Source organism: Diabrotica undecimpunctata, chromosome 4, assembly GCF_040954645.1.
Source record: "Diabrotica undecimpunctata isolate CICGRU chromosome 4, icDiaUnde3, whole genome shotgun sequence".
Taxonomy (NCBI): Eukaryota; Metazoa; Arthropoda; class Insecta; order Coleoptera; family Chrysomelidae; genus Diabrotica; species Diabrotica undecimpunctata.
This window is the reverse complement of record NC_092806.1, coordinates 29347755-29371408: the sequence shown is the minus strand read 5'-3', so window position 1 is coordinate 29371408 and position 23654 is coordinate 29347755. Positions and strand designations below refer to the sequence as shown.

Below are 23654 nucleotides of genomic sequence, written 5' to 3'. Positions count from 1 at the left end.
GATTCTTGTTCCCATTTTAATGGACACTTTATTTTCTTTATACAGAGCTTTTGTAGCTTCTATGAGTTCCGTCTGTATTTCTAATTTGTACATTGCCTCCCATAGTTCTGACCTTGGTACAGAGTCATACGCCTTTCTCAGATCCACAAATGCCAAGTGTATATCTCTATTTTTTGCTTTTTTCTTTTCCAACAGTTGTTCCAGTGTGTATATGTGGTCTATGCATGATCTTCCTGCCGTGAAGCCTGCCTGATCCTCCCCGATTTTGCCTTTTATCGCTTGCTCTATCTTTTCTCGCAGTATCTTCCCATATAATCTTCCTATTGATGATAATACGCTTATTCCTCTGTAGTTTTCGCATCGTTTTCTATCTCCTTTCTTAAATATAGATGTCATATATGCCGCCGTCCATTCCTTTGGGAGCTGTTCTCCATTTATGGCTTTCTGAAATATCCATTGTATCATCCGGTGTAATTTTTTTGATCCGTATTTTATAAGCTCAGGTGAGATGCCTCCAGGTCCCGGTGCTTTCTTATTTTTGATTGCTTTTATGGCCGTTCTCATTTCCCTATCTGTTATTTCTATTTCTTGTTGTGGGAATCTGCTTCGTCTTCGCCTGTTTTCTTTTCCAATGAATTGTGGTCTTTGTTCTGTTAATAGTTCCTTGTAGTAGTCCTTCCATTCTTTGTCCTGTATATTTCCCAATTTAGTTTTTTCTTTTGAGTTTTGTTTCAATCCTCTCAGTACTTTCCATGACTCCGAAGTTCTTGTACCTCCTATATATGTTTCAATATTTAAGCAGATTCTTTCCCATTCTTCATTCTTTTGCTGTGTTATTTGTTTTTTCACTTCTCTATCTTTTTCTCTATATTCTTTATAAACTTCATCGTTGTTTGTAGTCAGTCATTTTCTGTATAGTTGCTTTTTTTCTTCAATTATTCTTTTTGTTGGTTCATTTATTTCATTATAGTGCTGTTTATTTGTTATATGTTCTTTTTCCCCAAGGGCTTCGAATGCTGCTTGCTTTATACTCGCCTTTATATGCTCGTATATTTCTTCGATGTTGCCGTATCTAAATTCTATTAATTTTTGGTCTAGACGTTGTTGGTATAGTTCTCTTATTGATTGTTCTTGGAGTAGTTCTATATTGTATTGTTTTTCTCTTATAGTGTTCAACGGTTCTTCTGTGGAGGGGGTCTTGTTATGTTTCCAATTAATGCCCATTTTTGCTGTCAGTAGTCTATGGTCCGTTCCACATTCTGCTCCTCTTTTGACTCGCACATCTTTGATCTTTATTGTGGTATCTTGTTTGATTATTATGTAGTCTATTATCGATTTCAGCTTTCGTGTTTCTTGCGTCCATGTATATTTATGAATATTTTTATGTCTGAAGAATCCGTTGGTGATTTTTAGGTTGTTTAATTCGCATAATTCAATCAGACGTTCTCCGTTATCGTTTTGTTCATCCTCTCCAAATCTCCCCACTACTTTATCGTTTTCTTTCCTTCCGGTTCTGCCGTTAAGGTCTCCTGCTATAATTATCTCCACGTTCTTTTTAATTAGCTCTATTTGATTCTGGAGTTGTTCCGTGAAATGTTCTTTTTCTACTCTCGGAGAATCGTCTGTTGGTGCATATACTCCGAGTATCACTGTCTCTTTACCGTATATGTCTATATGCATTTTAATTATTCTCTCGTTGATTGGTTCCCATGTTCTAACCCTGTTCTTCCACTTATTTTTGATTAGTATTCCCACTCCTGCCTTTGCTCTACATTCCTTATTAACTCCGCTTTAACAGTGGATATGGTCTTCTATTGTTTCCGTTCCATTTCCTTTCTTTTTGGTTTCTGTTGTTACTAGTAAGTCGATGTTGCTTTCTTTAAACTCTTTGATCACTTCCGTCGCCTTTTTGTTCCATCCTTGTATATTCCATGTTGCACATATGAATGTTCTATCTTTTCTTCGTTTCGATTTTTGGTTGAGCTTTGATAAGACTGGGTCTTCCGAACTCTTCGCAACATTGCCCCCCCCCCCGTATCCGATGGGGCTCCCTCTATCAGAGGTGTGGATTTCCACCCGGGGATGTGTTTCCGTATTTGGCTTTTTCATCTTGCGATTTTCGTTCTTCTTACCCTTACGTTTTTCTGTGTGTTAGGTTGCTAATTCCTAACGCCACAATCAATCATATCATGTATTTTACAAAACCTAATTCATTTCTTCCATTTATGATATTATTTTTTTTTTCAAATTTTCTTTCTTGAATAGATTCTTTCAAAAGTTTCATCCCCCTGTATTTTTGTAGGTATGATTAGAACGTTGATTCCGGTGAACCGTTGATTCAAAGCTTGCTACTCTTCTCTTAATGCCTCAGAAAGCTCTTTAAATATCCCCCGCTAGGTATCATCCAGATTAAGATGATCGAAGGGGCCACTTCATACGATTAATATGGAGCAGTCCTAGCAGTCCGTTGCCATTTATTTTAGTATCTTACTGTTTTGCCCTACTTCAGTTTTATCTTTTGGCGTTTCCCATTTTACTATGTTTAGGATATCTTGCATTTCTGTTTTTTTTTCTTGCATGAAAATCATCTCAAACGTTTTACAGCTTGTTTAGTTACAATCGGTGCTAGGTCTTGTTAATATAACATAGGTGACTACTAATCAAACGCAGTTCTTTGTAGAACTTGCTCCTACCCTCAACTGTCACATGTTTCTTTCTTCATTTCCTTTCTTTCTGAAGAGAGGTATTAGGACGCTTGATCTCCATTCTTAAGGAATTCTGTTTTGTTCTATTATTTTTTGGATTAGTTTTAATAGTTGTTATTACATAGTTTCTAAAATTGTTATTACATATTGTAGTATTGATTTATATGTGATTCATACTGGGTCAAATGACCGATTAAAAACGTTCCATTCCATGGGTTTGTAGTCTATAATAGTTTGTCTGGCACCAAATATGTTGTACCTGTTTTTCGTGAGATTCAGTAATAGAATCGAACATAATGGCGAAGAAAGCTTGAGTAAGGAATCCCTTTTATCTTCGATAATTCCATTGTTATAAAACGAATTGAGGCTTTCTAGATGTGAGCGTATCACCGAATGTTGAGGATATGATGGATGGACAGAGTCTCGAATGACGCAGTTTTACAGCGTCTAAACAAAGAAAGAGAGGTTCTGAATACCATAAAAAGTAGAAAATTCGAGTACTTTGCTCACGTGGTGAGAAATCATAAATATGAATTATTACAAGTAATTATTAAGGAAAAAATAGAAGGGAAAAGTTGATTCCTGGCCGCGAAGAACATCCTGACTCAAGAACCTCCGCCAGTGGTATAGAATCAGCACCATGATACTATTTAGATCCGCTGTGGACGAATTAAAGATTGTGCGACTGATCGCCAATGTTCTTGGAGGAAAAGGCACTTAAAGAAGGAAACCAATATAAATAAAGACTAGAAAACAAATATATTATATTAATGAATGCTTGAATTGGTATGTAAAGAAGTATTATTTGACGTTTAATCAAGTTTAATCGCTCAGAAGTAGCACATTAAAAGTATATAAATATTATAGTTTAAGGATTGTCCTCATCCTAATATCCGTTTATTCATTTATTTAATTGACATTACAAAATGGTCGGCTGAAAATGGACATTTAATAAATAATGTTGTGAAATATGTAGCTGAAAAGAGATAAAAGCATGAAACGTAATAGATCCTATTTAATATATAATGTTGCAGAAGTTTTCGGACAAAATACACTCGAATTTTTTAAGCAGCTTTATTATAACAGTCTTACTTTTGTGGTTTATTGTATATGTATTTTATTTTTCCTGACATTTATTTTGTTATTTGTTGATCAGGTAGCGAATAATCTAGTTCTATAAACTGTGAAGAGTTTACAGAAATAATACAATACAATAATAATCTGTCGTACTATCAGGATACTTAACGATTTGATTTATATTGAAATATCTTCACTTCTATTAAGTACACGGATGAAAACACCGTTAGGGTATTGGGGTACGTTCATAACGGAGAACATCGCATCGTATTCTTGCCTAGAGCATAGAATTGACATTGCAAAAGATTTGTACCCTCCAAATATAAAACTTGGCAGGACCTCGGTCTTTCTACCTTTCGGCATACGACCATTAGTGATAAGCATAGCACTGACAGTGAACGTTCGCATTTAAAATAATGCATTTATTTTACTTAGCGATCGATAATATGGTACGATCCTATGGTCGGAGCGAGGGTCCGCGCCTCGTTGTGAGCACCGACTTAGGCTTTACTCGGTCGCCCCGAGCATGAGAGAGTCCAAGAAAACCAACAAGGTTACTTGCTCGAAAAAACGAGGCTCTACAGGAACCTTCGAAGATTGTGAACCATTCTGCGGTATCACGGAATCTATCTTAAGAAGTGAGCTTAAATGGGGCTGGAAAAGAGTCGGAACAACAAATAGAGAGCTATACAAGGTAAAAAAATATAGAGAAAATTACTAGTAACATTGACCGGAGGTTGTTACCTGGTCCGACGGATCTCAGCAGCTGAGAATTGTCACAGATATGTGGCTCGACACATTCAATTGAGGAAATGCATAATCCATCTACACTACAACATAGGTTGGATAAATGAAACATAGTGCAGGTTATTTGAAATGGTAGAATAAAATGCCATTAATGCCACTCAAAGAAGGAAACCAATATAAATAAAGATTAGAAAGCAAATATATACTCAGTGACATTAGAAGTGTTACACCCAGAAGGAATAATTTCTTGAACTTAATTTTTTGGCAACATGGTAGATTTACATCAAGAATAAAACGATAACGTTGTCAAGAATTTTTATTAACAAGTAATCAAAAAAAAAATTAATAATGTGTTTGGCGACCCCGTAGCTGAATACACTCCTGTATACGTCTAGGCATTGACAAAATGAGATGATCGATGTCTGCCTGTGGCACCTCGTTCCAAGCAACTTGAACTTCATGTATTAACTGTACCAGAGTCTGTGGAGAATGGTGCAAAGTGGACAGTCTCCTTCCCATCATATCCCATACATGTTCGATAGGATTTAAATCCGGAGCACGGGGTGGCCACGGCAAAACATTAACGCCAGCTTCTTGAAGAAAGTCCATAGTTTGACGAGCAATATGGGAACGCGCGTTGTCTTGCTGAAAAAGGACGTCTCGACGGCCGTCGCGATAAGGCAGTAAAGTGGTTTGTAAGATGTCATCAACATAACGCGCAGCTGTCATATTACCTTGAATAAACACAAGTGGTGATTGGCTACCATGGGCAATAGCCCCCCAAACCATTACTCCAACTGTCCTGTGTACATGTCTCTCAACAGCAAACCCGATATCTCGTCGCTCTCCACGGCGGCGTCTTACCATCCTACGACCATCATGCGTTTCTAAACAGAATCTTGATTCATCACTGAATGCTACATTACGCAATATCCAATGCTGCCGTTCTCTGCACCAATTCAAACTTTGATGACAGTGATCCGCAGTCAAAGGAAGCACTAGTCGTGGGCGGAATGAAACCAGTCCAAAGGCTAGAATGCGACGATATAGTGTACGCATACTAACAGGTCTACCTACTACTCCAAACCATTGGTCAGCAATTTGACGCGTAGTAGCAAAACGGTCTCGCAGAGCAAGTAATCTAAAGCGCCTATCTTGACGATCTGTGATAGGCCTCGGTTGACCAGTAGGTCTTCTTCGTGTTCCTCTACCTTCGTTTGTCCACACACGACAGACACGCATAACCGTCATTTCCGTACAATTAATGCGACGGCTATTTCGCGATACGACAAACCCATATCTCTATACGCAATAATTCTGCCCCTGTCAAAATCGCTTACATGGTAGTAATTTTGATGTCTTCGAACTCGAGGCATTTTTTTACACTGAATACAATTAGACTGAGGAATAATAACTAAAAATTTCTATACAAACCGGTTTTTATAAAACGGTATCTTCACAAAAAAGTTTAAAGGTAAAACTTTATTTTTACAAAAAGTAGAAAAGATAAAACATTGATATTGTTATCATAGCATGTTTTATAAATGTTGTCATTCTGTTGCCAAAAAATTAAGTTCAAGAATTTATTCCTTCTAAGTGTAGCACTTCTAATGTCATTGAGTATATTATATTAATGAATGCTTGAATTGGTACGTAGAGAAGTATTATTTGACGTTTATGGCATTTTTATTAATGGCATGAGGCGAATGTACATAGGTAAATCAATGATAATGATAAATTCTAATCCTAATTATAAATATTATGAAATTATACTTAGAACATTAAAAATCTTATGACTAATCACAAACAATTGTATTTTAGCTGACCTTCCTTCTATAAAATAAAACAAAGCTAGAATATTAACAGGTAACCACATTCTTGTTTTTTTCTGTGTTCCTGTTTTATAATAATACCCATAATTTATTAATAGTGTAATTCAAACAATTCCGAAAACTTTTGCTACATAGATCTGTTCATTCCCGAGATAATTATACAGTGTACATACACACCTTGAAAATAATTCAAGGTTAGATTATATAACTTACTGTCTTGGCATTAATTATTGTACTACAATTCTCGATATCATTAAAAAGATAAAATCTGAAATAAATTCATCTCAGATTCAAAATACATATACATATATAATATAGAGATTAACAAAAGGGTTATATAATATAGTAAAAGAAATAAATAAAGAAATTAACTTTCCTCAAAAAGCACCAATAATCTGAGATTAGCACAAGGTATGGAAAACTATTGCACTATTTCTAGCTCTAGTAGCTGTTATTTTAATTTAATACAACCAAAATACCACAAAATGAAAAAAAAAAAAATAGTAGACGGGGAAGAGTTGCATTTGTGAGACATAACATGACAGACTAAACGAGACAAATAAAAATTAAGAATATTACGGTGCGTTCTCAAATAATAAATCTACGTTTCATAAACTGTTTTTCAAGGGCCATAAACTGCAGTAGTTGGGACATATAATGAGAAATCAAGGCAGATAAGGGCCCCAGGACGAAGAGAGCATGGTATAGAAAGACCTCAACACAGCTATTTCCTATAGCAACCAACAAAGTCATCATACCCAGAATTATCGCCAACGTTCGGAACGGACAGGCACCCTAAGAAGAAAGATGATCTCCATACTTCAGTGAACTCCGAACCTCGTATTATGTTTTCTGTGCAACTCTTCTTTGTAATTCTTGATATCTATTTCATGCTGTTTCTGTTTTTAGGTTTTATCATATTTTGTATTTTTCGGTTTGTTCTATAATAATTTGTTCTGTTTCTTCGGTCATTCATAATGGAGTGCTTTTTTACCATTTTCTTCCATGCCAATTACTTCCTTAGCAGTTCAATGTATAGATTCTGTTATTCTTTTGTACTATTCTTCGATATCTGCTCTGATATCTGATAAGAAGAGTACATAAACTAAATAAAAAGGGATAAAAAACGGGGAAAGGCTTAAAAATAATGAAACAGGTGTGGAAATTTAAAGAAATTTGACAGACCAGAATAAAAATAACTGGCTAAAAATTTAGAAAACATATCCTATAACTAACAGCAGTAAATTAGAAAATCATCAGAAAGAAAGAATAAATAAATGCATAAATTATACGAATCCTAATAAATACACTTCTCCAAGAAATTAACGCACCACTTTGAAATATTAAAATATTTTATTAGCGTTAATAAAAATTTCCATTGTAATGTTATATTTTGCAAGCCCCTTGATCATGCTATTCGTACACTCTATATTTATTGACTGTGTTTTATCGCTATAGTTTTTTTTGTAACAAAACAAAAAGAAGCACAAAATGTACTAATTCTATAAATATACTAATTTCCAAGTGTTCACGAATTTTATTCGGGTACTGTTTAATTGTTGATTATTGTTAATTGTGTTTATTATGGAGCGTCAATCACGTAATTTAACCCGAGATGAATGTGCCCAAGCAGTGATACTGTCGGAAGAAGGTTGGAGATACCGAAGAATTTTGGTCGTCGGTTTAATGTGTCCCACACATCCGTCTCACGGGTGTTAGAACGATTCCTCGAAACAGGGGATCATACTCGCAGACCAGGGCAAGGACGAAATCGGGTAACTACCCCTATTCAAGATCGATTTTTAAGAATTTCTGCTCTTCGACAATGTTTTATAAATCTACAAATTCAGCTTCGAGACGTACATGCTATACAAATTAGTACTGCAACTGTTCGCCAGCGACTTTACTGTACTGATGAATTCCGATTTTGTTTGTATAATAACGACAGACGTGTTCGTGTGTTGCGACGACCCAACGAACGATATGCTCAGTGAAACTTCTCACACACCACATTTTTTGGTGGAGGATCCGTTATGGTGTGGGGTGGTATTTCTTTGACCGCACATACGGACCTAGTGGTCATACAAAATGGAACTGTTACAGCTGAAAGGTACATATTGGAGAACCTGGAGCAACATGTAGTAGCATTCGCTCCTTATATCGGTGAAAATTTCTTACTAATGCAAGATAATGCCAGACCTCACGCTGCACAGATCGTCAGAAATTATCTAGAAGAGGTAGAAATTTACACTATGGAATGGCCAGCACATAGTCCGGATTTAAATCCGATTGAAAATCTCTGGGATATCCTTGGTAGGCGATTAAAAGCGACACTGATCCAACCAAACAACTTACAGGAAGTGGGAGAGAGGCTAATCCAGATTTGGAGAGAACTAGACCAAAATGAAATACGGCAATTAATTTTAAGTATGGGCCAAAGATGTGAGGCTGTTATACGTAGAAGAGGTGGAAACACTCGTTATTAAGACTTTTTTCATATTTTAGTTTACTTTTCTTATCATTATTTTTTTAGAATTTTCCGTTTTATTTTTTTTCTCCTGTACTTCAACATTTTCTGATGATTAGACAAATTGTTATAATTACTAATAAAATGTAGAATAAATCTGGTGAAGTTTTATTTTTTATTCTTTGCCTGTTTACAAATAAAATTGATTTATTAAAGTGGTGCGTTAATTTCTTGGAGAAGTGTATTAGAAAATTATTGTTTATTCATCACTTCAATAATTCTCAAGTTATGATCGCCTTTTAATTAATTTAGATTTTTTTTTATATCCAAAAACAAATTTTTCAGAAAGTTTTTTTTAAATCTAAATATTTTTATTACATTTTAACTAGCATTTAATGGAGGCACGATTTTTATTTAGAAACTATAAATGATCCTCTAGCTGCACACACACTTTGAAGATTAACATTTTATTAATGACTTGGGATTAAACCACCATCTGCAGTTTATTATTTGCTATTTTATTGACTATTTTCATTCGAAAAGGGGACAAGGATTGAAATAACGGCCAACATTGGGGTATTGAGGTCAATTGACGTAAGTCGAAGTAACGAATCAACAATATACGAGAAATACATATAGAATATAAATAAAATATATTTTTTATGCAAAGAAGAAATTGATGGAAGCATATGAGGTATTAATAATTATAATATCGTAAAATAATCGTAAAATAAAAAAAATATTAAATATATAATAAAATTATTTTATTCAATTTTAAAAATAATAATATAGGAGTACCTACTCCTATATTATTATTTTTAAAATTGAACTTCTTTTCGGATAGTCCTATCAGGGAAAGTGAATCGATCCCTGCCTTCCGCAAATTCCAGGTGTTTCCTGACCCGAGAAACTAGTACCTGCTAAGGGCCCCTTGACCAGGGTAACGGTTGAAGACCACAACGGCTTGGGGATCCAACGGCGGGGGTGGCAATCCAACCTTTAGGGGATAAAATAAAAGGAATAAAGGGAAGGGAAGAAACGAAGACGACTTAAGCTTAGAAAACGGACTATGAATATTGGTACTTGGAACGTTCAAGGGCTCTCCAATTAACACAACGACGTAATTTCGGAAACCAATAAATCAAAAATGGATATTTTGGAACTTACCGAGACTAAAAAAAAAGAGCAAAGCTCAGAAAACCTAGGAGAATACGACCACTTTTTCTCAGAAATACAGAGAGATAAAAGAGCCCAGCAAGGAGTGGCCATACTTATAAGAAAAAGACTTAGAAGGTGCATAACATCCTGGGAAGCAGTGAATCAGCGCATCATCAAACTTAACCTGATTCTGCATGGTAGTAAAGTCACCATTCTTGGTATCTATGCAGTAAACGAGGACGCTTTATTAAAAGATAAAGAAGAGTTCATTGAACAACTATCTTACGAAATATCAAAAATAGGAACATCAAGAGAAATACTCCCATTAGGAGACCTAAATGCGAGAACGGGCAAAAAAGTTAAAGATAAAATAGTTGGTCAATTCGGAGAAGATACTAGAAATGACAATGGACGACAAATAAGTAGCACAGGTATGCCAAGCATTACCATTAAGAATAGAAAATCACCAGGCCCTGGCAATATCCCAACTGAGCTACTCAAGTACGGTACAAGCAAATCATATAAGCAGCTAGCCAGCCTTTACCAAAAATGTATTAACGGAGAGAGTATACAGGAGGACTGGAGGACATCGTTTATCACGACAATACATAAGAAGGAAAGTAAAGACATATGTGACAATTATCGAGGAATCGCAGTCTTTAGCACCATCTCGAGAGTTTACGGGAAACTCATCAAAAACAGAATGGAAGATGAATTCTGTGATATGGAGGTCGAAAAACAGACCGGCTTTAAGGCAGGTAGATCAACTATTGACTATATGTTTACTGTTACCCAGCTAATCGAAAAAAAAAAAAAAAAATAACACGAAATCAACCAATACATCTCCTCTAAGTGGACCTTAAAAAAGCTTATGAGAGTGTGCCACAACACAAACTCTGGGAAGCTCTCGAGAAAACAAATATTAGTGTAACCTTAATCAAGGCTGTTCAAGACCTCTACAAGAAGATCTACTCGGAGCAAGCGATGAAGGCGCGAAAAAGAAAATGCAGAAACATGGGAATTCCTCTAAACGACGCAATATTGTACACATTAAATTTTGCAGACGACCAGACAGTGATGGTCCAAGACTATGAAGACCTCGAATATATGACCCGTAAACATATCGAAGAATACGAACTATGGGGACTAGAAGCAAAAATCAAGAAAACTGAATACATGCGTACTGGGGTAATTCAACAAAATCTAATCTTGGAAGAAATACAGCGAGAAATAAATCACTGTCAAAAATACAAATATTTAGGCATGCAAATAACCAACGACGGTAAATTAGACGAAGAAATTTAACCTAGAAATAACCAGGGAAGACAAGCCATTAGGCAATTAAACAGTGTACTGTGGGACAAAACAATCTCCAAAGAAAACAAACACAAAATCTATAACAGCATTACAAAAAGCATTGTTACATGGAAGCGAGGTATGGCCACCGAAAGGAAAAAACTTAAAAGCATTAGTAGCAACAGAAATGGACTTCTGGAGAAGAGCGGCTGGAAAATCAAGATTAGACAGAGTTAGAAACGAAAGAATACGAGAAATTATGGATGTTAAGCACAATATAACAGAGGACATCAGAATAAATCAACTAATATGGTATGGACACGTCCAAAGAATGAACACAGAATACCAAAGAAAGTATTGAACTGGACACCGCATGGAAGAAGAAAGCAAGGTAGACTGAGATTAAGTTGGAGAGGAGTAGGGAATCGATAAAGACTTAATGGAGAGGGGAGTTGAAGAAAACCTGTGGAACGACCGAGACAAATGGAGACTGGAAATCAGAAGATGGCGTAGAACGTTATAAACTGATTGATTGATTTTTAAAAAATAATATTTAAAATACAGAAACCATAGTATGAAACTTTGCGCTAGTCTACAGTATCGCCCACTGTACCACTTTTCTTTTAAATACCTTCGTGTCATTGGTTACCAAGTTGTAATTATCTTAATAAGTATAATTTTGAAATTAAAAGTTATATATAAATTTTTTTTATTTTGACAAAAAGAATTTATCTCAGAAAAACATTAATTACTTACCCAGCATGGGTGGCAAAATAATGTTGATCTTAATAGGAATTAAATATTTTATGTTTACTTATTGCTTATTTGTTCGACTAATTTAGCACTCTTGTTAATAAGAAAAATATCGCAGCTGTAATTTTAGGAGTTCGGAATAAATGACAAAATCAATTTGATATGTGAACTATGAAGGATTATTGATCGCGCAAAAATTTGCCGCCACCGAGGAAGGAAAAAACGGTTGTATCAACAGGAGACGTCAACTATGTTCTGGGATTTTTATTAAAAAATGTAAATATGACAATTAGCAGTAAGTTCTTGACAAAATTAGAGAGACATGGACTTTTTTAAAGATAATTTTTCCATCAGAATAACCTTCTTACAATTATGCGATTGCAATAACAAAAATTGTCTACCACAACTTTCATAACAATCGTTTTATCCGCTACTTCTCATCTCACCCTCAATGCGCCTTTCTATGAACGAATTAACCGATTACTTCATAAATATAGTATAACATTTCCGACAATATACCATCCTACCGAAAACCCTGCTCCTTCATGGACTCTAAATAAACCACCAGTGATCACTGATCTATCAATATTTAATACACGTGAATCCCCACCAGCCATATTAATAAATCACTTCAAAGATATTATGGATAGATTTAGCGACTACCGACAGATCTACACAGATGCATCAAAAACAACGGATGGAGTGGGCTGGACTATCTCCAATGCAGAACTATACGCAATCCTTGAAGTTCTAAAATTTATTAACAAAACGGACCAAAGAAATGACACAATCATGACCTGACATATCACAACTGACTCAATGAATGCCTTTTGTGATATCCAAAACATATACTCCAGCAACCCTATTCATAAAGACATTCACAAAGAACTTCAAAATGATGTAAAAGAAAACAAACACGTGGTATTAATCTGGGTTCCATCTCATATTGGAGCACACGTTAACGAGGTTGTGGACCGTCTAGCTCACGAAGTAGCGACAAGTGATGGTCAAGTTCAACTAAACAAAATAGTGCCAAGTGATCTTGAATTATGATTAAAAAACATAGTTAGTTGTGCGTGGCTAAACAAATGTTCGCAGTGTTCCGAAAAACTAAGTCAAATGAAAGACAATGCTTTACAAAAACAAGCCTTTTTGTTACCTAGAAAAAAAACAAGTCATCTTTACTTGACTTCGACTTGGTCACCCCACATACACATCTTTACCGAATCACAAGAGACAACCTCCATACTGCAACCAGTGTCAAACCAACAGAACAGTAAAACATATTTTAACCGAATGTCAAATTTTCCATGAAACGAGAAGTAAACTCAACCTTCCCAGCGACATAGCCGAGCTTCTTAGAGATAATAATCATCTAAACAACATCATAAAGTTTTTAACGGTTATAGGCATAAAAGATATTTAACTTAAAATCTAGTTTGTATCACAAATTATATCAATTTTCTTTCATGTTAGTATGTAATTCATATTGCAACCTTTCTTTGTTTAATACGGTTCTAACGACATTAAATAAATAAAATAAAAAAAAAATAGCAAAAATTCCGTAAGAAGACGTTAGTCTAATTCCGCAAATAGGTATTTCTAGGATTCTAACTTCAAATAATTTATCTATTAGATACAAAAATCCCGTGTAATATGTTTTTTAGACCACATAAGCGTGGCATCATTTCTCGTACCTTTCGCTCTTTGTAGATTTACGTACAATAATTATTTTACAAAAATTAAGGTATGTAGGTACACTGTATTTTATTCCAACGTTATAATTTCACTCTAACGAAAAGCATAAAATCAAAATATCTAAACTTACTCTTTTACAAGGGTTCTCTTCGATCTCTGGCACGCCCGGAACCCCGGGAGGTGGCGACGTGACCAAGATCGGCTCCTGGATTGGTTTCATCGGTGGTGGCAGCTCCAACTCTTCGTCGGCATCTTCAGCTGCACCGCTGCCATTCGCTAATTCAGAACCGAGAGATTTGGCGCCTTTGAGCGCCTGGGTAGGTCGCTCTTCTTCCTCTTCGCCTTCGGAGACCGAGGGCTTGTTGCCCATTTCGGATGGCACCTGCAAACAAAAACAAAAGGTTAGTATTTTAAATATAAAATAATAAAATCAAATGGCAGTATATATAAAAAGTAAGATAAACGAATGATTAGCTAGATAAAAGCTAGATATATTCAAAATCTAACTTCCTAAAATGTAAACGTAGTTTTCCATTATAGTTGTAACACTTGGACGATATTTTTGATTTAGTATCACTTAATCTATAGTTCCCATTTCGCGAGGAGCGCTATACACCGGTAAGAGCGGTACAGTTGTTTAGAAAAAGAGGATAGTCATATATATTACGTTCCGGCGTCATCTGTAGTTTTTCTACGTGGAAAATTATTTTACGATGTGCTGAAATGCGACTCTTGCCTTCCAAATTCATATCAGTATTTCAATCGAATGTTTCGATTGGTCATTTAAATTTGTACCCAAGTTTGTGAATTGCCGACACAGTGTAAAATGTCAATGTCATTTTTTTTCCATTTTATATCTTCCCATTTTGCCATTATTTTTAAGAAGACATTATATAGAAGGGTGTTTCAGGAAATTCTTTGTTTAATTTAGCTTTAATTCGGTTTGCCGCCATAGTTTTAATAGGGGTATTTTCAAAAAAAAACACACTTTTTCGAATCCGGTACTTTGCTTGTGATCCAGAATAGTTAATCTTATCGTTTTGTCTGCGACTAGGGGAAACATAAAGAAGATGCGGAGCGGACGTAGACGTAACCCGCATCTTTCCCCTCAACTTATGATAAGTGACTCTAAATCTATTTTTTAATTAACTAAACTATCAGTGGTTGGGGCTAACGTTACGAACTCTACGTCCGTCCCCGCATTCTTCTTGTTCAAGTGCCCTGTCCGTTGCGAACGTTGGCTATTAACATGGCAATTCTGATCTTGTTTGCGGCGCTTCTGAATAGTTCGACCGATGTGAGCCCGAACCACTTCCTCAGATTTTGGAGCCACGAGTGTCTTCTCCTGCCTGGCCCTCGCTTACTGTCTATTTTTCCCTGGACAATCAATTGCAGTAGACGGTACTTATCGTGTCTCAATATGTGGCCTAGATACTCAAGCTTTCTTTGTTTAATTGTATTCACGATTTCTTTCTCCTTTCCGATTCTTTGGATTACCTCTATGTTGGTAACATGTTCGGTCCAGGATATACGAAGAATGCGTCGGTACACCCACATTTCGAATGCTTCTAGTTTTCTCGTGAGCGTCTCCGTCAGCGTCCAGGCCTCCACACCATACAGTAAGATCGAAAAAATGTAGCATTTAACTAGACGTAGTTTTAGGGGAAGAGACAAATCCCTGCTTATGAGGAGCTTTTTCATATTGCTAAATGCTGCTCTAGTTCGTTCTATTCTCGCCTTAATTTCTGTGGCCTGTTCCCATTTTGCATTTACGTTGATGCCAAGGTACACATAATATTCTACATGGTCAATTAGTATGTTACTTATCCGTAACTGTCGAGCAGGCTGTTGCTTCCTGCTTATCAGCATCCACTTTGTCTTCTTGAAGTTGAGGCTCAGGCCGTATTCCTCACTAACTGAATAAACTCTTTCCATTACCTGCTGTAATTCGTCTATGGTACTGGCAAGGATCACCGTGTCGTCGGCATCTCTTATATTGTTCGTTAACTCGCCGTTTATTTTTATGCCCTCATTTGCATTTTCCATACATTTGTTAAATATTTCTTCGGAATAAATATTGAATAGGAGTGGGGATAATATACACCCCTGACGGACACCTCTTTCGATCTGCACACTTTCAGTGAGTTCGTTGCCAATTTTTGCTCTTGCTGTTTGCAAGTCTGTCCCCGCATTACCTTTAAAAATATCTGCTGACAATGCTGTCAATTTCAGACAACACGTCAACAACAAACACTTCTAGAAAACAGTCTAAATTCTGATATCAATGTACCTTTATGTGGTATTTGTTTATTGTTTACGGTTAAATGCTTTTACGGACGCCATAAAACGTATAGAGTTATTAAGCTCAATTATTTTCCCTGATTGAAGATTGCATATGTACAGGACCTGCCTGATCTGAACCCTTATATCTAAAATTTTATTACTCTAGAAAATAAAGACTTTTGATTATGGTTGTTATTTTAGTTGTATGCTACGCTTGAATCGAAAACTTTTTGCGTCAAGTTGGAGACCCACTGGGTAAACCTAATTTGAGAAAGCTGAATTAAATAGTGTAATCGTTTTTAAAAGTTAGCTCGTTTTCGAGTACTTTCCACTTAAAAATCTTAATTTAAGAATGTTCTGGAAAATTCCAGAATGCGAAATATTCCAAAAAATTTCCATTGGAAGATTTTCCGTGGTTCCAAAAGCTCCTAGAACTCAATGGAATTTTCTAGAAAATGTGGTAAATAGGTGAAGATCTTTCTGGAAATTTTGATAATCTAGAATGGATTCAGCACTCTGGAAGTAAGTTTACCAATTAGATCCTCAGATTGACGTATATTACGACTATCACAGTATCAGACCAAAATAAGATAGGTGTACAATGTGAAAGGGACTTCTTATGTGGAATATAACAATTTGATATCGGAAAATAGGAAAAACCAAGTTAAAAACTAAAAATACTATCATGAAATTTAAAAAGTGCATATAAATGACTTATTTTTAATTAAAAAATCAAGAAAAAACATAGATTATGTACTTACGAGAGAGATATGAGGAGTATTTCTTTTAGAATATCTCAAAAATTAAATAACAGGTGAACAAATTCGAAAGGAACCATAAAAACATATTACAGGTATAGATACAATTGTGTAGAGATTTAGTGAGAATAAGAAGGCTTAAGAAATATAATAATCGACTAGTTCCAAAAATACGAAAAAAATGGAAAATGATTGAATATACAGAGGATAGGGAAGATAAAAAAAGAGAGCAAAAGATAGATATTAGTAGAAATAAGATTTATATTACCTACTTCATATATGTCGAAAGAATTATTGGCTACAAAAATTATCAGAGTATCATCCTAATCAAAAACCAAGTAATAGAGCAGTAATTTGAAAGATGAAATTTGTGAAAAAAGGAGCAAGGTGACATCCACATTGAAGCTAGAGAGGTAGAGACGATAGAAACATATAGCTTGAAGATGGAACCTTGAGTAAGTCGGATCTTTCAATATATGAAATGAAAATTTAAAATATTAATTTGAGATTTGGACTAATTTTCACAGAATTTTATAACTATTTATTGGAAAAAAATGTGTTATGTAAAAAAGATATGTAAATCAATGTGCACTAGAAATGTTATTTACCAGACACATATCTTTATCATATTATAAAATAGATTACAGTGGGATTCCCGTATTTAAGATCACAAAACTCTTATCTCTGGGTTTAGCTTTGTGGTATTTCATGTATATAATGATAATAATTGTTCTTTTTTTTTAACGACAATTATGTCACTAAAACGATTTTGAAACTTCGACGAAAAACCGGTGCAAATTTATTTAGATCATTTAAATCTAACTTCCTGCAAGTAAATAAGGAAATTATTATTAAAAACTGTTATAAAAACTATTAAATCATAACTAGTTCTTCGAAGAATTAGCACAAATAGATAATACACAGAAAAATAATCATAATTAACTCATGTTTGAATAGACTATTTTCACCAATAAATACATATGCTGATAATCCGTACTCTACTATAACATTTTCACAAAAATGTCATATTTCCTTAGCGTTCATGGTCATTCCAACATGGTCTTAAGAGGAGACTGATTGAATTTACATTCAGAGCAGGAAATTTACTATCTACTATGTTATACAACTTTGTTCTTAAAGGAATTATGAAAAAGTTATCAGGTAACCCAGGTGAAACTAGGTTTAACCTAACGTTTAAAAACCTAGCTTAAGCAGATTGTAAAGGGGAAACTTGCAAGATGATTATCATACTTGCAAGAATCTTACACAGGCAGGACTTAGTTTTCACAAAAAACAAGTTCAAGCTTATATCAAGGAACCAAGCGGAAACACAAGATCAAGAGGTCATCATAAATGAAAACAGGCACGAGAGACCTTCTTCTTCTTCTTCTTAACATGCCATACACCAAAGTGCGTAGGCGACTATCTCATTACTAGAATTCTGTTCTTGGCGGCGTGACACAGCTCGCCTGTATTGTGTATTCCTGTCCATTCTTTAATATTCCTTAACCAGGATAATTGTTTGCGGCCGGCTCCTCTCCTACCTTCGATCTTCCCTTGTAGGATTAACTGTGGTATTTCATATTTTGCTCCTCTCAATATGTGCCCAAGGTAACCAATCTTGCGTTTTTTAATTAATTCAAAGAGTTCTCTTTCCACGCCGGCTCTTTTAAGGACGTCATCGTTTCGAACTCTATCCACCCAAGGTATGCGCATCATTCTTCTCAATGACCACATTTCAAATGCTTCAAGTTTGTTGATAGATGTTTTTTTCAAAGTCCACGTTTCCATGCCATAAAGCAAGATGGACCATATGTAGCACTTGACCATTCTGTAGCGTATTTCGAAATTTCTGTAGCACTTGACCATTCTGTAGCGGCACGAGAGACCGACAAGGTTCAAATACCTGGGTGCACCAGTGACTGAAACCAATAGCAGAGAAGGTTAAAGCCAGGATGTCAGCGATGCTATTTTAGTCTACTGCTGTTCTTCAGAGTTGTCAGTAGGAAACACAGATCTTGTACCTAAACGTGATCCTAAGTTGTGATGAATGGAAGCGCGATATGGACTTTGTTCAGCAAGAATTAAGAAGCATCTCAGAAGGTGGGAGAAAAATTCCACAGACAATTTACGGAACAGTTAGAGACGGGATGTCTGCTGTTTGAAATAAATAAAGCGCGGATAAAGTGAGCTGATGGCAATTTGGTAAACACAGTGTTGCATTAGGTGTTCTATTAGTTTGACGTCGATAGGGCAACACTTTTTAACTCGTTTTGAGTTGATATACTCTAAAGGCAAGTCGAAAATGTACTGTTAAAATATCCTAAAACAACGTTGTTTTAGTACTAATGTAAACACTATAATCATTTGCAAGCTGATACTGCAGAATTCTGCCTGGTCTTTTAAATACATACCTAAAGTTTTGAACCTTTTAATCCACGTACAGACGACAGCCAATCTTTTGGACAAATGCTCCGAAAAGCCCAAAGTTCTAAATTTTTGCTAACATAATATATCATATACATTATAATATATTTATCATATGACATTAGCAAAAATTTTCTAAGACGAATTAAATGTTGTACTTAGATCCATAGGATAAGAAATTATGTAATAAAAACTGAACTAAATGAGAGAATAAGTACATACAGAAATAGTTCGAAAGAACACATTCAAATAATGGATGAAAGAAAATTTCCGCTAAAAGCTTTCTTTATACATGTTTCGGAAAAAGCGTAAGAAGCCGAAGAAAAGAGTGGGTACCGCAACTATTATCATTGCCTAATACATGAACCAAAGGAAAACATTTTCAAGGATAACAAATTAAAGGTATACAAGTCAACCCGACTATATTGAACATTAAGTAAAATTAAAGCGAGATAAAGTAGCAAACAGCAGTAAGATAGTAGCAACAGAGATGGAATGTCTGCGAAGATGCTGCAGAGTAACAAGAATGGATAGGAGAAGTAATGACGAAATAAAGCAAAGAACATCAATAGAAACAGACATACTAACATATATAGAACAAAAAAGACTAAAGTGGTATGGACATGTAAGAAGAACTAGCGACAGCAGATGGATAAAGAGAATAACCGAATGGAGCCCCATAGGAAGGAGGAAAAGAGGACGACCCCGAAAATCCTGGAGGAACGAAGTAGACGACGCCATGAGTAAGAGAGGACTAAACGATGGAGAATGGAACAACAGAGAGAGATGGAAACGGTTGAGCGAGGGAAGGCAGTGAATACTGTAGAATCCCTAAATATATATATATAAAGCGAGATCTAAAAAGATAGATATGGAAAATAAAAGAAAAATTGGTACGTAATCTGACCATCTTTTTTCTCATATGTTGAAGTTTGAAAATGGGAGTTTCTGAAAGACTTAACTGTTAAAGCTAAATTGTTTGCATTTCATAATGGATTAAGTGATGCTTTCTTACACTCTTTTCCTCAAAAATTCTATAAAAAACATACTGATGAAAGTCGACTAATAAACTGATTCTATGATGATTTGAAGTCCATGAGAGAAACTCTGCATTTAATAAAGGAGCAATATGATATGCTTCATATATTGGCTCACAAAAATCTATTAACAAATCACAAAAAATATTACAAATTAGCAATAAAATCTGCTAAACAAAAGGCCAATGATAAACTAATTGCAACAGCATCTAATCTAACAAGTACCGAACCAAAATTAATAGCAAGTTGGAAACAAAGATTTCACCTAACGAATTTAATGATTTCTGCACCAATGTTGTTTGTAACTTGCAGACCCAGATTCAAGCCTCCTTCTTCAATCCCTTAGATTTTGACGTCACTCTGTCCGGGGAAGTATTTTCCGTCAAAGTGGTTTCTCTCATTGAAATTAGAGATATTTTAACTTACATATGGTAAACAAGAAAAGTAGAAACTACTTCGGATTCTCTGTTGATGTAATAAAAGGCGTAAAACATCTCATTGCTAGTCATTTAACAACACTTATAAATCACTGTTTTAAAGAAAGCATCTTTTTGGATCTCCCCAAAAAAGAAGTGATGGTACCAGTATATAAGAAGTGTGACAATGATGCCCATCCAATTATAGGCCAATATCACTCCTTCCTATAATATCAAAGGTATTTTAGAAATTTATGGCAGCAATTATTGCTAAGTATTTTGAATCAAAAATTTTGTTTACAAATAGTCAGTTTGATTTTAGAAGGGGTGTAAATACAACAAAGGCCATCATGGACCTAGTGATGAAGATTCAAGAGGCTTTTAAGCAGAGCTGTTATCTATCTGCTACATTCTGTGACCTAAGTAAAGCATTTGATTGTGTTTCACATGAAATTCTTCCCAGAAAGTTGGAGCGATATGGGTTTGGCGGTACTAACATTGCAATGATCCCAAGTTACCTATCCAATAGAAAGCAGAGTGTGCAGGATGGAATGAGTTCGGCAGAGCGAGCTACAAATATCGGATATTGACCTCAAGGGTCAATAGCGGGACCATTTTTATTTCTAATCTATATTAATGATCTTCCACAAACATAACTCACCAGTTCATTTACTCTTTTTGCTGATAACACTACTATTACCTGCAAAGATCATGATCTTAATGCAGCCATAGAAGCATCAAGACTAGCACAAGTTAATGCAGAACAGTGGTTTTCAGCAAATAAATTCTAAAGTTCCCGGGGATGAAGGCAAACGAATAAAATTTTTGGAGGCTTACTTGGATGCAGGACTGTGTTGGAAAGTTCATAGTTTCAAGGTCCCTTATTGCTAAATTCGGATGTGCAACTTTTCTAATGAGAAGACTTTCTGAATGTGCATCTCAATTCCCACTATTAACACAGGCCTATTTTGCACTGTGTCGTTCACACATCAGCTATGTAATTTTGGCATGAGGTCACAGTGCTGGAGCCAAAGCTGTCTTTCGCATGCAAAGAAGAGTAGTAAATATAATTGCTGGCTTGTCCTATCAAAAAGAATTTCGGCAAGCATTTGTTTTACTACACATACTAACTCAACCTTCACTATTTATTCTAGAGAGTATTGTTCATGTCATCAGACATGAGCAAAAATAAGCATGCCTTAATGCTGTTCTACCAGACTCCAAAGAAGTAGAGACGGACCAAACTCTTATGGTATAAACTTTTACAACAAGCTGCCTTCTGCAATTACTGAATTGCCAAATTTACAATTTTAAAAAACAATCAAGAATTTTCTCATCAGTCAGGTATTTCATAGCAATGGTGAATTTTTAAATTTAAACATGAATCCTATTCTGTATGCATTATTTTATATTATGCCTTGTGTTTATAATATGTTAGGGATGTTATACTTTCTACTCATATTTGTGAACCAATATTTTATACTATTGTTTGACTTGCGTATGTAAGTATTTTATTATATATTACCATGAATAAATTGAACGTATACAAGAAAGTTACACCACTTTGATAACTTTGTTTTACAAAAGTTAACTTTAAGGACATAGGGATGGAGTCATGGAGATACACAGCTGGTGTATTTTTAGGTTTTCATAATTCAGTGAAGACAAATGATCCGTAGAATGACTAATGGAAACAAAAATCCATTAGCTTTATTATATTCTGGTTTTATTCTAATTAGTGTTTTTATTATTAACGGTTTTATTAATCATTCAGAATGTTCATTAACTTCAAAAATTAATGGAAAATCCAACGAACATATACATATAAATATGTTATAATTTTACAAAGTCGATGATTAAAAATGAAGTGTTTATGACCTTAAGTGGAAAAAAAAATACGATAATAATACGATACTAGTTCACGAAAATGATGTCAAGAAGCGATAGAAAAAGTACTTTTGACAGTTTATTAAGTGAAGAATTTGACAGGAAACCAGTTGAGTTAACAAATACATTACCAGCAATAATCACCAAAATACTAACGGAGGAAGTTGTTCAAGCACCTCAAAAGAAAAGACATGTAAAGCAGTTGAACTAGATGATATTCCTAGGCAAGTGTACAGACATAGGAGAGACAGGAACCCAAATTGGCTAACAGGTTCATTTAATAGAACTATGGGAGAACTGGGATAAATGCCAGATGAGTGGAGAAGCAGTATAGTAGTAGCTCTTTACGAAAACAAAGGGGAGATACAACATTACACACACTACAAGGCTATAAAACTACTTACACACATAATTAGTTTGGATTTATGCAAATCAGAATAGAAACAAAACCAATAGACAAGAAAGGCGCAAAAACTGATCCTACAAATTAAAAAGGATAGCAGTAATACAACAATAGGCAGATTATACTCCAAAATATTACGAAACCTACTAGAAGTAAACATTTAAGACGAACAACCTGAAGAGCAGGGTTCAGAGCTGGACTATCCGTCGTAGATAATTTATTTACATTGAAGATCTTTGTAGAAAAAAAAAAGAGTAATAGAGAAACTCATATAGCCTTAATAGACTTAAAAAAACATATGACTTCACAGTTGCCGAAGGAAATTCACTGAAATTGAATCCAATTCTTAATAAAGCTACTCAAAAATATTATGAGAACTCTGGAAAAACTAAAATAGGAACGCCGAGTTTAAAACAGCAAAAGGTTTGAGACAAGTATGTAGTTTATCACCCATCCTATTTAAGATTTATCGAGACAGATCCCTACAGGAATGGATGTGTAAATGTCGAAGCATGGGAATAACGGTGGAAGAACAGAAGCTATTTACACCCTTCTTTGCTGATGCCCAAATGATCTTAAGAAAGAATATGGTATAGTTCCTCTAGAGAATCTGTGGTACGCGCTCAATAAGAAAGAAGTTACCGGTGAGTATGTGAAGATTGGTTCTTGTAAACTACAGTTTAACATTCCCTGGTGCTTAATGTGTGATG

The 23654-nt window shown here is 35.1% G+C and overlaps 1 protein-coding gene across 6 annotated transcripts in view; it reads right to left on the bottom strand.

Moving 5' to 3' along the window:
• The window catches only part of trio (trio Rho guanine nucleotide exchange factor), a 668772-nt gene that overhangs the window by 77735 nt on the left and 567383 nt on the right, over positions 1 to 23654 (bottom strand). For all 6 annotated transcript variants that reach the window (XM_072529242.1, XM_072529243.1, XM_072529237.1 and 3 more), the window contains one exon: positions 13864 to 14115. In XM_072529242.1, coding sequence (XP_072385343.1) covers positions 13864 to 14115 — 252 coding nt within the window. The remainder of the gene's footprint in view (positions 1 to 13863; positions 14116 to 23654) is intronic.